The 17537-nt window shown below is 39.0% G+C and overlaps 1 protein-coding gene across 2 annotated transcripts; it reads left to right on the top strand.

The window, feature by feature from the left end:
• Window positions 1–9673: 9673 nt before the first annotated feature.
• Window positions 9674–11401, top strand: LOC148371839 (hepcidin-like). 2 transcript variants are annotated; one of them, XM_088327948.1, is made up of 3 exons: window positions 9674–9772; window positions 9837–9914; window positions 11176–11401. In XM_088327948.1, exons 1-3 carry the CDS (start codon window positions 9674–9676, stop codon window positions 11269–11271), a joined length of 273 nt encoding a protein of 90 aa, XP_088184074.1. In that variant the 3' UTR covers window positions 11272–11401. The 2 variants fall into 2 exon arrangements, with proteins under 2 accessions (XP_088184074.1, XP_088184073.1); XM_088327947.1 differs by having other exon boundaries at window positions 9834–9914.
• The last annotated feature ends 6136 nt before the right edge of the window (window positions 11402–17537 follow it).

Raw genomic sequence — 17537 nt, 5'->3', positions numbered from 1 at the left:
AATGCTTGAATAGTAAAGTATAAAAAAGCAATAAAAGGAAACTAACAGACAATTTGGAAGTATCTATTGACACTTTATGATAGTATTCCGTGATTCCAATATTTTTAGGGCAGCAGAGAAGGTCTTGCAGGCCCACCAATGCATTTCAAAATAGTTCTGGTCACTTGCATTGGACGACACTCTCAAAAAATGATTCTTGGCCCTAATAGCTATTAGTTTTTTTTTTTTTTTTTTTAATTTTATTGAACAAATTGTTATTTGATCATAATAACTAAATAGACCAGCTCAGTGCCTTTGGAGGTAGGGCGCCCGCCCCGAGATTGGGAGTCATATCTAAGACTTGCAACATTGGTACCCGTTGGCTCCCTGCTTGGCGCTCAGCATTAGGAGTTGGAATTGCGGAGTATGGTCACCTATTGACTCCCAACGGCAAGTGTTACAACCAATGGGTTGAGCGAGGAGGCTGGGAATCCTCTCCTCTGACTCCTAATTTTTATTAATTTTTTTTAAACTGAAATATTTGCATTATGAGAAAAAATATACTGCTAACAACTCTAATGCTCACATCAACTGTGAGTTATTTGCCTTTCTTTTTCCTTTCTTTTACCCCTGACTGACTCATAACAATTCTATTTAAACCTGATAAAACACTTAGACTACACTTCAAAAGTTTGGGGTCGCTTCAAAATTTCCCTTTGACAAAGGTAAAGTTTGAAGGATGTTTTGTTTTTTTCAAATGAAAATAATTATTTCTAATCTTCTCGATATCTCGACTTTCTATTTTTTGCAACTCATTTGATAAAAAAAAAAGTGTGACTTGTCATAAAAAATGGATTATTGTCTTGGCGACCCCAGACTATAACCCGAACGGGAGCATATGTCTTTACAAAAGTTGAGGGTCCATTTTTCAGGCGGTTTCTCCTGTGTGCATTAATTACGACAAAAAGGTTAATTTCGGTGAAAAATGACCATTGAACACTAGCTTAGGTTGTATACTAGCTTGTTTCTATGTTATTTTTTTGTGTAGGAGCTAAAGGGTATTAGTGTCATTGTCTGTTATTCTTGTTTATTCCATGCGGTGGCGCACAATAATTTGGATGTGTATTAAGGTTGAAACACTTGCATTGTGAGACAGGTATCTGACTCGGAAGGGCATAGCGAAGCTACGCTAACCTGCGCTACTTGTGATTTTCCTTTTGGCCCGGGTTTCTTTTGTAATCGCAATTAACAGAAGTCAAGTATAACAAAGATCCATCCATTATCTTCACCGCTTATCCTCAGTAGGGTCACGGGGGTCCCAGCTATCTTCGGGCAGTAAGCAGGGGACACCCTGTCCTGGTTGCCAGCCAGTAGCAGGACACACGGAGACAGACAACTTACTTGCTCATTCGCACCTAGGGACAATATGGACCAGCCAATCAACCTGACATACATGTTTTTGGAATGTAGGAGGAAACAGGAGTGCCCGGAGGAAACCAACGAAAACTCTACACAGAACATGCAAACATGACTTCAGAACTGTGCCTCACACGTACTAACCACTGCGCTGCCGTACTGCCCAATAACAAAGATGTTTGTTTTAATGTACTAGCAGACCGTTCCCAGCGTCGTTTCTTACAGATCACTTTATAACAACAATAAGTATCCCCAGTCACTTCAGGTAACATCTAGAGCGTCTACCTAGCTCCACCCAATGTATTAGATATCTCATTAGTTCTGTATTGGGCAGTACTCCTTTGATACATGGTCAAAAAGGAATAAAGAAAGAAACCTTCCATCAGGACAAATAGTCCACAAATGGAAAAGTGTGCTCCTCCAAGTTCGGGATCAAATCCCACCCTTTAAAAGGGTTAAAAGCTTATCAAAAACAAATCAAGTGAAAATTCAAAGTCCATCTTTAAAAAACAACATTGGCGGGACTAGGACATACTTACCTATAAATAGCAATATTTGTTGAACACATTTCACAGGAGACTGTCTAAAGAGCTGAGCCAGAAAATAATAAATATTTGCTACTTCCACAACAATTGATCTTGAAAGATGAAGACAATCAACTTGACGTTTGCAGTCATCCTTTTGTTTGCTGTTGTTTTAATACAGCAGATCCACTCCTGGCCATTTTCTGGGGTAAGAGCATGATTTGAATACTTCGTTATCAGCTCTAAAGTAGGGGTCTCCATCATGGAGCACCCTAGGAACACCTGAGTAACATATGGACATGTTCTGATCATTTTTGTGAGCCATCTTATCTTCACAAGTCTGCATTTCACAAACAGGAACAAGATCTGCTTGTCGATAAAGATTCGGAAGTCTTGAACCCATCGGATATGCAGTCAGAACAACCTGAAGTAGGTCCCTGTCAAAGGCTCAAATTGATTGAGTGATGTTGAACCACCTTGTTCATCTGACTCTTTTACTACATAGATAGGCTACGATGCCAGGAGCAAACACTTCAGTAATGAAAGAGATTGCAAATGGTGCTGCGGCTGCTGTGGTAACCCCCCTACGTGGTGCGGTCTCTGCTGTCACTGGTGATTCCTGGAATATAGACTTTTGACAGTTATCACTGTTGGTTTATTCCGATAAATCAAGAATAAATACAACATTGCTGGTCATCAAATCTGTTGTCTTTTTTTGTTTATTTGAGTAACTCAAATACCTTGTGCAGTTATCCCTATAGTTAGCTGTTACCCCTTTTAAAAAGTGACTTAGAAATAGACATCATCGATCTAATGGCAATGCCGATAGCCAGTCTTTTGTTAATGCGCACTGCAGGCGGAAAATACATGCCAAGGTAGACGACAGACAAAATCTGCAATTACGATAGCAATCTTTAGCACAATATTGCTTGAAATTGGTTGACTCCACCGGTGACGGTGTTTTTCACTACAGACAAATCGCCGATCTAGAAGGGTTTTGGTGAGTTTTGTTTCTGTTCTTTTGTGGTTTTAAAAGGTTGCTTTTGATGGACTAAGAAAACATGGTTCATGGAAACAGATTATATTGTTTGAATCAAATTTGAGATCCCCTATACAATCTGATGTGTCTGTTGATTGTACTTTATGTTTTTACTTTACGTGCCTAATTTCTGTGTACATTTATTTAAGTTATTTTAACTAGCTTGGACTACGAGTAGTGCCCCTTTTATGTTTCTTTACACTTAACCGCAGATGACACAACATTGTCAAAGTTTTTTCTTTGAAAAAGAGACTAAATATATTCATTTTGCTGGCCTTTTTCAAAATTAAAGCAAAATAATATATATGTTCGCTGTTTTAAGCACTGTATTTGTTTTTTCATTTTGAAGTATTGCTGTGTTTTTTTTTTACTTTTTATTTATTATTTTTGTATTTCTAAATTTGGATTTTTATTGAAGTTCTATAGTTTTTTGTCGTGTTACTGTAGTTTTCTTTTTTTTAATATTTTTGTAGTATTTCCATATTAGTATGTTTTTATTATTTATGTAGTACATTTGTTGTACCAAAAAAAGTTAACCACTCTTGGGGGCCCCCTCGTGGTTGTGGGGCCCTAAGCAGCCGCTTAGCTCGCTTATGCCTTGGACTGGCTCTGTTTTGTTGTTCGGTGATGTTGTCTTCCATTTTTGGACCTTTCCTTTACTGTCTAAGAAAGGAATGTATGTGATTTTGAAATAATTTTGAAATATCTTTCTGCATTACTCTTTTACTTATGAGATAACTTCTTTCACTGATCATCACTGATCATCTTGTATGGCTGCTGAACAACAGCTCCTTACAAAATGTTATGAAAATGTGAAAGAAATTATAAAAAAAGTTTACACCAACACTTATTAAGGAAAGGGAGAAAGCCTGGCAGATAATTGTGCACCAGCTCATAAGATTTCATTCTGTTATTGGCTCATTTTAAAGTGTGTTAAATGGTTCAATTTTGTTACAATGTTTTTGCCTGCCACACAGAAGGCATAATTTGATTCCCGGCCAATTCAATAAAGACCCATTTAAGCCCATTCACCCTGAGATTCTCTATCTTATCTTTCTCTTTTAAGTCTTTTTTTACATGTTTATCCCGGAGTTCCACATATGATCTAATTGTAAAAAAATACATTGTTATCAATGACAATAAAGAGAATCCTGATTTAATTTTTTGTTCATTTGTAGTCCATTTGTTAAAGGAACAGATGATACAATCTGCTTTGTTTCTTCATGTTGAGGTTTTCGAGTTTTTCCTTGCCCTCATGTAGGTTTTAGATCAGGGGATGGTGTAATAATAGTGTTATTTCTAATAATCTATGATCTGTGCAGCCCTTTGAGACTCTTTGTGATTAAGAGCTATACAAAGAAACATGACTTTCTCACCTCTGCGGCTTGTGACGCTGGGCCTTTAAAAGGGGTAGAGCTTGGGCCGCACACTATAAAAGTGTACAAACTTCTCGATGACATATAATTTTTATTCTAAACATTTTATGACATTGGAAAACATTAAAAGCGTTTGTGTTATGTTGATCATCCTACAGAAACCATATGAAAAGAAAAATATATTTTCCTACCCCATTTTGTCCAGGTAGCCGCTCCACACCACTAAAAAGCTGCATGCAGCTCCTGAGCCGCAGGTTGCCGATCCCCTAAGTAGACTGAGGAGAAACCAGGCAGTAACACAACAACCAAATTAATCATTTAAATACATTTCAGAATATTTTGCTGTTATAAGCCTAGTTTCAGTTGAGTTGATTTACATTCTCACCCTAGTAAAACCCATGTTCGTGATGTAGTAGTGTAGGGGTGTCAATTATCTATGGTCTTAGATGGTAATTGTGGGTTCTATGATTTGGCAATTTTTTTTGTAGATAATTAGTGATGCATCACATTTTAGTGCAAAAGCGCTTTTTGTACAATGAAAACAGTTTCACATCAGTTTTTCGTACATAATCAAAAATTGAGGCCAACTTGCAGGCCTGTTGATTCTGAATGGCCAAATTACTGGATAATCACTGGGAATATTTCATACAGTGGCTTTAGTAGCAATTTGCTTGTCATGCATGAAGTCATTTGTTAAAAATAACTCAAGCGAGGTAGGAAAGAGAAGACGGAACCATACCGTACATTGAAAGTTCAAATAAGGACAGATGGGATCAGTGACCAAGACTGGTTGATGGCCAAGTGTTTGCTGCAGACGAATATTGATTGAAATGAAAGACATTGTGGAAAAGCAGGACGATACACAAGACAATACAAAAGTAGAAGTGGGGACTTGAGCTCAAATTCCCATTACCTCTTGAGAACATTAGAACACTGCTAGGTTCAGATTTGCAAAATTGATACTTGCATACAAGTTCTGAAAGGGTTTAATTTTGGGTTTCAGCATTTTCATTTACTGTTTTGCACTGGGCTGAGAGCTTGGGTCGTACACTGTTTGTTTAATATGGATTTTGTCATAACTTCATCCAGCGAACATGCACCAAGTTACACCAAGAGATTAGCCATTGAAATCATTCAAAATATAACAAATAAATATAAATGATCTGCATTTATATAGTGCTTTTCAAGTCACTGAAGACCTCCCAAAGCACTTTACAATGTGCTTCACACTTTACCCTTTTACACACTCACTAACCGATAGCAGTGTCAGCCATGCAAGGCAACTTCCTGTTATCGGAAGGAATTCTTGCCCAGGGACACTTCAACCTATAACATGGAGGAGCTGGGAATCGAACCTGCGATCTCTTGAGCTAATTCCAACCCAGGAAGCACATTCAAACATGCTGGTGGGGACTGAGTTTATCCATTTGCACAATAGATAGCAAACTGAAAAAAAAAACCAAATCAGTGGTACAGTTGTTGCACAACAAATAAAAATAAACTTAAAGAAAAAACATTTGAACTCTGCTTTTTTTTTTCAAATATTAAAAAGGGGATTTTAAGAATTTTTAAGTCTATTCCTAGTAAAACACAAATTAAACAAAATGTAAAGAAGTAACTTTGGATGCTGTAGCTAAAAATTGTGTTCATTTTTAAGGGACATAATGCAATATTCGTCCACTAGATGTCTCTGTCTTGTGTCGTGCATGTTTAAAAGCTCACGCAAGATTAAAAACTACAGAGATTCAAAGTGAAAAAATGCACAGTTTTTTTCTGCCCAGTCTTTAACAGGGTGTTTGGGTTTTTGGGTACCCGTAGCAGCAAGATTGTGGACAATAATGTCAGCTCTCTCCATTTGAAGACCATGTTATGTAAAATAAATTCAAATTTCTTGACCTACCAATATTTTTTAATGCATGTTTATATGAGAGTTCATGTATTTTTTCTTATTATATAAATACATGTTCTTTTTAAGAGACACTAAATGGAACAATGCCCTTTTCACATAATATATAGAGGTGTAGAAAATGCACGGACTACCTGCAAAATGAAAAACACAGAACGGGTTCATTCTAGTACTAAGTATTTAAAAATGATTGATTGGATTAGCACATTTTTAATGCACAAAAAGAGCATTGTGCGTATTATTCAATTCAGGGTTTTCATCCATGCTCAAGATGAAATGAAGATGTTCTGACAGCTTTTTGAATTTATTTTCAAAATAAAACCACTACTGGACTTTATTCCAAGAGGCCATGTTGTGCGTCATATGTGTAATAAAACTTGATTTAAATGTCCAGGCTTCATTTTGTTGTTTTTTGCCAGGGACAACATGGCCCAGAATCAAAACCAGAGATTTTCCTTTGCAAGTGCTAAATATAAATCAAGAGGAGATGAAATAGTAATTTAGGCGGCACAAGCAACTGAATCCTTGGTAACTTACTACATTTGTAGCTGAGAAACAGCAATCTAATAAATGAAGGTTGCAGAACAGCATACAGTTCATATATGATTTTCTCCTATTATCAAGGCCTACATCAGGGGTGTCAAACTCATTTTAACTCGGGGGCCACCGGATAGAACAAATATTCTGTCGGGGGCCGGACTAGTAGATTAAAGAGAAAGAAAAAGAGAGATAAAGAAATAAGAGAAAGAGGGAGGGAAAAGGAGAGAGGGCGGGAGAAAGAAAGAAAAAGAGAGAGAGGGAGAGAGCGTGATACACAAAAGATAAAAAGTCGTGAGAGAGGGGGTAAAAGAAAGGAAGAGGAATAAAGAAATCCAAAGAAAAATAGAAAGACAGAAGGAGAGAAAAGAAAGCAAGAAGGGTATGAAGAGAGAAAGACAAAAGAGAGAAAAGGAAAAAAGGAGGTTAGACCAAAAGAGGTTAAAAGACACAGAGAGATAAAGGGACAAAGAGCAACAAAGGAAGAGAAAAAGAGACACAGAGAGTGAAAGAGACAGAGACAGAGTGGGAGAAAAGGGGTGGAAAAGGAAGAGAGAGAGAGAGAGAGAGAGAGAGAGAGAGAGAGAGAGAGAGAGAGAGAGAGAGAGAGAGAGAGAGAGAGAGAGAGAGAGAGAGAGAGAGAGAGAGAGAGAGAGAGAGAGAGAGAGAGAGAGAGAGAGAGAGAGAGAGAGAGAGAGAGAGAGAGAGAGAGAGAGAGAGAGAGAGAGAGAGAGAGAAAAATACAAATACAGTGTCTTTGTGAGAGGCACCTGGCTTTGGCAACATCAAATTGACATATTTCAACCTGCAGCTTGTTTTTCTCTTGGGCTTCTCTGAGTGTTGTCTCGCGTGCCCGATTCAATCCCTTAGCGGGCCTGATCTGTAGATGCGGGCCACCTGTTTGGCACATGTGGCCTACATGGGATGCGGCTGGAAATGTGAATTTCCCTTCGGGGATGAATAAAGTATCTATCTATCTGTTTTTCCTTGCCCGCATTTTGGTTTAAGTTCAGGGGATGGTGTAATCGTAACCTGTGCAGTAATTTGAGACAAATAAATGTGACTTGACTTAACAATAAGGTACAATCAGAGGTGGGCCCTCAGACCCTGCTTATCCCTGGTTGTGCTGCTTTCAGATGGTCACATTTTAGCCATGTGTTGTTGCTAAGCTCAGAAATCTACCCGGAAGCCTTAAAAAAAAATCGAGGTCGCTATGTACGGTAACCTCAGTGTTCTAGAAAGCTGTTGGTTTAGCCAATCGAATACCAAGTTGGAGAGTCATCGCCTGCTAGTGGGCTTTGGACAAATTTAACCGGTTTCAAAAATTATGATTGGCTACGGAGCAGTAATCCATCAAAGCGATCACGCTAACACCAGTTAAAGAGAACGAGCTGCACAAGGAAATATATTGCTGTGTTGATTTAATAGCAAAATGTCGGACAACCCTGAGCCCATACCGACCTTAATTTTAGGCTTGGTCAGTTCGAGCTTATCTCTATCTTACTTTTTTTTAATCATCCACCAGTCATTGTTCTTCTTTGTCTCTTTTCATTCAGTCCTGTTCATCTTAGAACAGCTTAACATGTCGCGTGTTGGCGCGGCGCGGGAACCTACCTGTAGTTTAAATGCCTATGCAACATCAAAAATGCCAAGTATGTGATCTGTTTTTGTAAGAAATCATCTTGGTGTGAGTAATAAAATCTATTTTTGATTAAATCATTTGGATGGCCGGCTTCTTTGTGTTTTCATCATGAGCTTTGTTGACTCTTACACACAAATTAAGCTTTGCAAAGAAACATGATTGGACAAGGAAAAACTCACTGAGGGGTATTTTTGTAATTGCGCAAAACACAAAAATCACAGAGGACTTGCAATGTACAGTGCACACCCTTCTTGTTACGCTTTTAAGCATGATGTGATAGAGAATCCATAGTACATTAGTTCTTTGTTGGATAACAGTTCACTTGACTTTCCTCAGAATTAAGTGATTCCGTATTTGTTTTCCTGCATTTGCTCTATAAAAGTAACACTGAGCATTGCAATATTTATTCTTAATTCCTTTTAGTGTTCACGAGAGGCCAATACTCTCTGTCTCTGTCTGTCTCTCTCTCTCTCTGTCTCTCTCCTGACATCGGTGTGCCCGTTTGTCCATCTCTCTCTCTCTCTCTCTCTCTCTCTCACTCTCTCTGTGTCTCTCCCTCTATTCGTCCGTCCACCCATCTCTCGCCGTCTCTCTCTCTCTCTCTCTGTCTCTCTCTCTTTCTCGCTCTCTCTCCCTCCATCAGTCCGCCCCTCCCCCTCTCTCTGTCTCTCTCTCTTGCCCTCCGTTCATTCGTCCATCAGTACTTCTCTTGCTCTGTCTGTCTCTCTCTGTCTCTCTCTCTCTCTCCCCTGACCTCGGTTTGTCTGTCCGTTTGTCCATCCCTTTCTCTCTGGCTCTCTCTCTCTATTTGTGTTTTTCTATCTCTGTCTCTCTCCCTCACTTTCTCTCTCCCTCCATCCGTCCATCTCTTGCAGTTTCTCTCTCTCTCTCTGTCTTTCTCTCTTTTTCTCTTTCTCTCCCTCTGTCTGTCTGTCCCTCCCTCCTCTCTCTGTCTCTCTCTCTTGCCCTCCATCTGCTTTCCATCTGTGTCTGTCTGTCTGTCTGTCTGAAAGTTAGCTATATTAATAGCTGCTTACTGCCCCAAGTGCACGTCCTCAGAATGTAAAAAAAAAAACATTGTGTCACATGGCAAAAAAATCCCCGCTAACTTCCCATCATCTCTCCACTGAAGATACAATCAATTCCCTGATGCAAGGTCAGAGCATTGACACATTGATGAAATAACATGGGCCAAAATGAATATAAATAGGGGGAGAATGAGCTCACTCCACAGACTCAACTCCAACAGGCAAAATGAAGACCTTTAGTGTTGTGCTTGCCATGGCAATGATATTGGCCGTCATTTGTCTTCAAGAAACCTCAGCCAGCCCGGCCAACGATTTGAGCACCAATGTGAGTGATTCATTGCACACAACTGTTTTAATAGTAAGATTTTCTCAGTTTTTTTCATCAGCAGACACATGAGACAAAGGAGATGATGGACAGAAATGATCTGATTCCTGCTTTTGATGAGACCTCTGATAATTCCTGGAAGGTTTGTGAATGAACTTGGAGGGAAGCAACTAATGACTATTTTAATAGTCGACTAGTCACCGACTATTAAAACAGTGAGTCGAATAATTGGATAATAATTAACATTTTTTTAAAGTACCATGAAGTTGACTTAATAATGTAGTGAATTATGATATATCCAAGAAAAATGGGTACAATTGAAAATATATGCTTTAAAAAAATACATAACAAGTAGTAAAAAGAAAAAGTCCTATTAAAACCAATTACGCGCATATCTGAGTCAATGGAGACATTAATCCATAAATAAACCTCTTTCAATTTTCAGGGAAAGGCAATTAAATCATTAATTAAGATAAAGTCAACATTTTTCTTAAGAAAAGGCTCATTGTCAGCAGAGGAACAGTAATTAAAACAAGTATTATGTGCATTTTGTGAGGTAAGTTCATTGGTTAACTGCAAAGTCTGAAACAAAGGAACGTAATGATTATTAACAATTTGAAATCAAAGAATTGTCATTTGTCATTTTTAATGTTTAAGCAACTGATGTCTGTTCTTCGGACTGGAAGCATTTATTTCATATACTGTACATTTGTCAGGCACAGTCTAGCATAACGCTCAAGCTCCATTTTATAGCGAAATACACATTGAATAAAATATGCAATGCATGTCATCAGAAATTTATTGGCTTGAATATTACTTGAATCTTACAGAGGCGAATGAGACTCATTTCGCACAATTGTCTGACAAGGTCTGCTTTGCAAGTAGTTTTTATTTAACATAGTAGGTGGGTGGATCCCTTTACCACTAGGGTCGTAGGAGCACCATTTCCTGTGGTGTGTCGTGGGCAGGTACAGCCTGGTGGCACCCATCCCTCTCCAGGCCAACACATGTTTTCACCCGGGTACCTTTCACATGTTGATAAATGTGATGACCACCGCACTATGGAAAGACAGCGTGTACAGGCTAAAATGCTCCCAAACTTTAGAAATTTTGGTACGTTTACTTTGTTGACTTTGTCATTTCTGCATGTTACCACTTGAGAAAGAGATGTTATTGCGCATGAGTGACTCTCATCAGACATTTTAATCCTGTGAGAAGCTTCACTCTGTTGGTAAAACATGTCTCCCGACAATAGTTGACACTGGAGTTCAACGTTGAATATTTCTATTATTGATTTTTTTTTTGCAACAATATTGACTAATCGTTTCGACCCTAAGTCCTTCCAAGTTGTAGATTATTCTGGAGTGAAACATACATTTCATGTCTCATATTTGGTCACACAGATGCCGTACAGTACTAGACACAAGCGTGGCTTCAAGTGTCGCTTCTGCTGTGGATGTTGCAAACCAGGAGTCTGTGGGCTATGTTGCAAGTTTTGAGCCATCATGCACCAACAACCATGCAGTTGCAATTTATATTTGATTTTTACTTCTCCATTTCCTTTTTGTGAAATGTGTTTTTTTTTTGCAGTTTTTCCAATGTGTCTAGATATTTAGCAATATTTTTTCTTTTTAGCTTTTTGCAGTATTGAGCAATAAAAAATACATATATTTAGTTGCGAAATGTGTGATTTGGAGTATTTCTCAGGCACTCTCATGGGATGGTGCGGATGCACAATTCAGAAACATAGATAAGTACAATCAATTCGTTTTCATTAATTGGGGCAGTGTTTATCACGAGGAAAAGCAGGCAGCGAGGCCAAAGTGTCCAGAGCACCAGAGGCAAAAGTGTTAGAAAATAGATGGGCAAAAGGTTCGGAGATCCAGTGAGTCTAAGCTAACATACGAATATAAGATGGATCGTTTTAAACCAACATGGGCTTTCTGATCTTACCCGCACAATCTCTTCTTATCTTATGTAATTTTCTATGAGCAAAAAATATACATAGTCCAAGGGAAGGTCATTTAATATTAGTTTTGCAAAGTTGATAAAGAAATATACAAACATTTGTTGTCAATCCTCATTTTTAAAAATGTGTAAAGAGAATGAAAAGTTTAGGTTGTGTTGCAATCTCCAACTTGCTGACACTGATGAGTCAACGGGTTCACATTAAGTGTAAACTATAAATACTAGTACACTTCTAATTGCCTTTCATCTGAAAGTGCTCATTATTCATACGTCTCGGAAGGAATTATGATTGATTATCGTTATTTTTGAAAATAAACTTTATGGTTTATTGCAAGATTTGTCGTTTGGGAAAAGTAGACATGAACGTGACCATGAACATCCTGGTTATTTGTGGTCATGAATACACTACTGTCCTTAGAAAACTGTCAGAGCACCCAAAAGGTCTGTCCTCAACTGGTCGCCAGAATTGCACATGTAGACAAACACCCTGTCATTACTTCTAAAAGTATTTACTACGATTCCAATAACATGCTAGATTTAAGTGTGAATGTGGGCAAAACCCAGGGCTGTGCGGACTCAAAAGGTCGAACCTGAGCATTATTCACCTGTCTCTTGCTGGAAGTGGTTCAATCTTATAGCTTTCCTCTCTTTACCAGTGTTTTGTTACTTATTGACGCTTGATTTCATTGCAGCTCGGTAGCCTTGATGGTAGGGCGACCGCTCCGAGACTGGGAGGTCACTGGTTCAAGCCTCGGCCGAGTCATACCCAAGACTTACAACATTGGTACTCATTGCCTCCCTGCTTGGCGCTCGGCATTAAGGGTTGGAATTGGGGGGTTTGGTCACCTAATTTCTCCCAACCCAGCAGTTGGATCTAAAATGGCGGCGTCCTGTTTGGCTGCGGCTGCATTGGCTCGTTACAGTTTCATGGTTACAAAGAATGACAATAAAAGTAAATTCTATCCTAAATAGCGTCGGAAAAACGTGTTTTACAATAACTGTACAGTTAAAATTAATGTTTTGGGTAAATTGTACAACAGATCAATTAATTCCTCATGTGAGACAAAAAACATTGAATTAAGAACGATTTATTTTTACAATTGTTTGTGTAGTAAACTAAAGAATAAACACATTAAAAAGAGTGACAAAAAAACAGTATACCTGAAAAACTGCCTACGTACATACCAGTGTAGAGCATTTTTATTGTTCCTGAAAATAGTATAGCAACATTTGAGGGTCCAAGTACAATTTCCTCAGATTCCAAAAGGGTGACCCATGCCGGTTTAGTTATAATTTTATGAGGGAAAAAAAAAATCAGTCTCAAAATTCTAAATGCTGCTAAACTTCTATGTTAATTCGTGGTTTGTTGATTTGATGATCAGATTACTAATTCAGTCAAAAACACACTCATTGATGGATGTGATACAATAAATGGTCTTTACACAAATTAATGTCATTAAAACAACACATGGTTGAGAGATACAGTTGTTTTATGTTCTAAAAGTTGAGCTGTAAAGTGTGTGGATGGAAATTGGGACAATAATAGTTAGTTTATCCAAGTGTAATTATTTGACCACTAGATGGCATGGTATTGTGCAGTACAGTTCAGCCTAAAACAATTGCTAAAAAGTACAAGGAAGAATAAAAACTATGGAGACTCAATGCGACCAAAATGCACCATTTTACATTTTCTTTTTTTGCCCTGAGTTTTTTGAGTACCTGTAGTAGCAAAAAGGCAGACACCTAGATCAGCTCCATTTTAGGTGATGTCCCAATTATGTAAAATCAATTCTAATTTCTCAACCTACGGGTCTATTGAAAAATGGATGTTTATATTTTAGTCCATGTATTTTTATTATTCAAATCCACACTATTTTTTTAATGCATGGTTTTTTTTTACCACTAACTAATACACACTCTCCCTTCAAGTACATCAATTGTACATTGGGATTGTTTTTCACATTATTGATCTTTCATTGTTCTTGTGTTTTTTACAACTAAGAGGGGCTAAATCATACATACTAACACTTTAATTGTAAAGAAAAATAAAAAGATTCTACTATTATGGACTTTATTTTCATTGCTACATGCCAAATCTAAAAATCAATTAAAATCCACAAAGGCTTCAGAACAGGCGGCACGGCGAGGGAGTAGTTAGCGCGTACGCAGCACAGTTCTGAGGTCATGGTCCGGGCACTCCGGTTTGATTGGAGACCCAAAAATTGTCCCTAGGTGTAAGTGTGCGTATGAATGGCTCTCTGTGTTCCCTGTGACAGCCAGTTAAGGGTGTCCCCTGCCCACTGCCCAAAGACAGCTGGGATGGGCTCCAGCACCCCCGGTACCCTACTGAGGATAAACGGTGCGGATAGTAGATGGATCATTGGATGGTTCCAGAACAATGTCAAGAAAGTAACCCTCCCCAAAAAACATCAGTGAAATGGATATACAACAATAAAAATGCCAAAATTACCACTATACCTTACACTCCACAATGTTTCAAAAGTGTAAAAAATTCAATACAGCCGAGAAAAGCGGCACCTCAAAGAAATTGACGGAGGAGTGAATTATCGATCCCAGGACAATGGTATCGATCCGATCAAAGTACTTGCTACAGGTCTATTGCGAACCCAAACGCTCACAGAATGAAAAATAGTCGAGCGATGTGATGAAAGGTCAACAAAATGCAAGTGACAAATTGAATTTTGGCAAGACTGCAATTGCTATTTAAGGTTTTTTAATCATTTCCTTTTGAATAAAAAAGTCCACGGAAGTATAAATACACACACTTTTTGCGTCCATTCATACAATATGTGGGCCAGACTTCAGATGCCTAAACATTGCAGGGGGCTCAGTGGGTTGAGCCCTGACTCACGCACAGACGGATGCCCGTTTTCCGCCCCGGTAAGAAAAACATTCTCCTAAACAGCACGGTGATAGTAAAACGGGAGGTTTTTGTTCAGGTTCCTTAACACACACAAATGTGCCTATGCACACACACACACGCTGACTCATAACCACACGAGCACACACAAAACCAAATGCAGCCAGGCAGCAATTAGAGGCCTGTTCATTGTAACCGCAAATAAACCTGTCCCATAAATTGAGAAGTGTTAAAAAAATACATTTCTTTATGCCCATGCAGGGTTTTTGATTAGGTGATAGCTTATTTTCCTGGATGTGCAAACATTGTAAAATATGAGTTAGGTGGCACGTACGTACTTCCTGTTGGATTCGAGGAAGGTGCTTGTCGGACGCACCACCTCAACCTTCCCTCCCAATTATTTTCAGTTTTCTGTTTCAGAATGCTGAGTTGATAAGGATGAAATCACGTCTCAAACTGCTATATATTATATTCACCTCTTTGGGTTTCCTGTCTGCCTGAATCAGCTAGAAGTCAAAGATGCGTGGGAATGGCCGGTGTATTATGAAGAGATAAACGGAAGAGCACAAATACGCACAAACACATATGAACATGAAAAAAATAAGAATGGTGCTATAATGTATGCTCCTAGATTAGATTCACAGAGCTAAAAAAAGAGTAATAAAGTTTAATTTTTATTACTTGAACTGATGGTTGCAGTTGTGACTCGAGGTTAAAAAAGTAATCACATGCTTATGACAAAACGTTATTGACAAGACAAGGAAGAATGAAACTAAGGATCAGGAGGTAGAAGATAAGAAAAAAAAAGATAAGGAATATCACAAAGAAGAAGAGGAACTAGAAGAAAATAGCTAAAATGAAGTTAATGGTGTAGGCGCGTCCTTTTTAGCATTTAGAGGCTTGTATAGGCTAAAGCGGGGTAAAACAAAGCCTGCATTTGGCCGAAAAAGATTTGAATCAGAAGTTAGGTTAGTTTACGACCTAGAGAAAGTAATTTTTCTAAACTGTTTATTTGGGCTAAACAGATAGCTAGCGTTAGATTATTCAAATAGATCACTGAGTATGTCGTCACTATAAAATGAGTTTTCCAGCTATATTAGGTTTATTATTCAACAATCACAGCTTTACTTCAATCATAACATTACTCATTTAGTTGTTATAAATGCACTTATGTTCATCCACATATTTGAATGAAGTATTCACTTGCTGTATCCTTTCATATCAGTATTTTCCCAGCAAAGGTCTTCCGAGGCGACAGCCTTATCTCTTGGTGGGAGACGCCCTTCCCATCGATTAGAGCAGAGTGCACTCTAATTATGTCTTTATTTTGAAACTTTGAATTAAATGTCCTCAACTGCATTGCTTCTGGTCCCGGAAAAGAACACACGGCAAGACTAGGAAATATCTTTCGGATTTACTAGCAACAAGCAACGTCTATCGATGCAGAGATACTTTTGGCCGAATTCTTTTGTATTTGTCTGCATTATCGTGTTTTGGGGTACGTCAATATTTTACACGGTTGGATTCACTACCCTCATGGATGTAAGGATACCATGGTTGTGTATTATAATCAAATGTGATGCTGCACGACAGCGTCTTTGGTTAGCTAACACGGCTTTATGTGTGTTTTGGGTTTCTTATTTTAGGGCCCGGTCACACAGCCGTTTGCGTCTGTATCGAGGCTGAATCACGGCCAGAAAATTCTGCCTTTGAAGCGGACGCTATAGAACGTTCTGAGATCGCCATACAGACGAGATACAGCAGTGCTTTACACGCGGTCGGGAATTCACACGCGGTTGGCAGCGCGTGCGAAAAAGTTTTGCGCTGCTCAAAACTTTTGCACTGCTCAAAACTTTAGGGCCCGGTCACACAGCCTTTCACAGGCGTTTCGAGGCTGAATCACGGCCAGAAATTTCTGCCCGTAAAGCAGACGCTGTTGGACGCATTGAGATCGCCATATAGACGAGATACAGCAGTGCTTTACTCGCGGTCGGAAATTCACACGCGGTTGGCCGTGCGAAAAAGTTTTGCGCTGCTCAAAACTTTAGACCACGTGTTAACCGCGGGCGGCACACGTGGTACACACGAGGTAATGACGCGGAAATGACGCGGAACGACGTGCTATGGCCGCGGCCAGGGCGTGGTTACACGTGGGTAGGACGCAAAATTTCAGCGGGTAATCGTGGGTGGAGCACGGTCATAGCATGTTCTGCGCCTGTATCGCGGTGTTATTACGTGAAATTAGCGTGTTACGCGTGTGACGGTCAAACGCCTTTCTCCGCGTATTTACAGCGCGATTTGCCGAGCACACGACAGTTGTGCTCGAGACGTCAAGGGGTGGACATGGATCCCCGTCACCGTAGTGACCTTGTCTTAATCCATTTTTATTTCTTGACATTTATTTTCATTTCATAACAAGATAATAAAATAAAAATTAAAAACTATTACAATAATAACATATTGGCTTCTTCGGTGCCATAGCTTGAAATCTTGATCTTCACGGGACAATGTCTTGAGCGGTTATGATTTCTACAGCCCGATGTTATGCCGAGAAATGCATCCCTGCTGAGATTTACATCCCCTCGCTACTACAACCACTTTTACCTCGTTTTATCTCACTTTTATATCACTTTTAGGGAATGTAATGGCGAACACTTCGTCTTGCATTTGTTGGGAATGTAATACAACTTAAACCATTCCGTCTTTGTTTTTGTTGTGAACGTAATCGAACGGTAATGCACACCGTTGGCCAATTTTGCGCATTTTCCACCATGGGAAAAAAAAAACGCAAAATTTTACCCGCGATACAGACGCAAACGGCTGTGTGACCGGGCCCTTAGACTGATCGTGATGTTTTTTAATGGTCAGCATATGTTGAATCCCAAGAATTTAAGCTTTCCAATGATATGTGGCATG

The sequence above is a fragment of the Urocampus carinirostris genome, chromosome 2 (assembly GCF_059441175.1).
Source record: "Urocampus carinirostris isolate Australia breed hairy pipefish chromosome 2, RoL_Ucar_1.0, whole genome shotgun sequence".
Taxonomy (NCBI): domain Eukaryota; kingdom Metazoa; phylum Chordata; class Actinopteri; order Syngnathiformes; family Syngnathidae; genus Urocampus; species Urocampus carinirostris.
Note: the sequence above shows the minus strand (reverse complement) of the source record. Positions and strands in the feature narration are given on the sequence as shown.

What these genes read in the sequence shown, in the direction of transcription:
- LOC148371839 (XM_088327947.1), top strand. Translation starts at nt 9,674, where the DNA reads ATGAAGACCTTTAGTGTTGTGCTTGCCATGGCAATGATATTGGCCGTC. An exon ending in CCAACGATTTGAGCACCAAT is followed by an intron (nt 9,773 to 9,833) that starts GTGAGTGATTCA and finishes TTTTTTCATCAG; the next exon opens with CAGACACATGAGACAAAGGA. An exon ending in CCTCTGATAATTCCTGGAAG is followed by an intron (nt 9,915 to 11,175) that starts GTTTGTGAATGA and finishes TTGGTCACACAG; the next exon opens with ATGCCGTACAGTACTAGACA.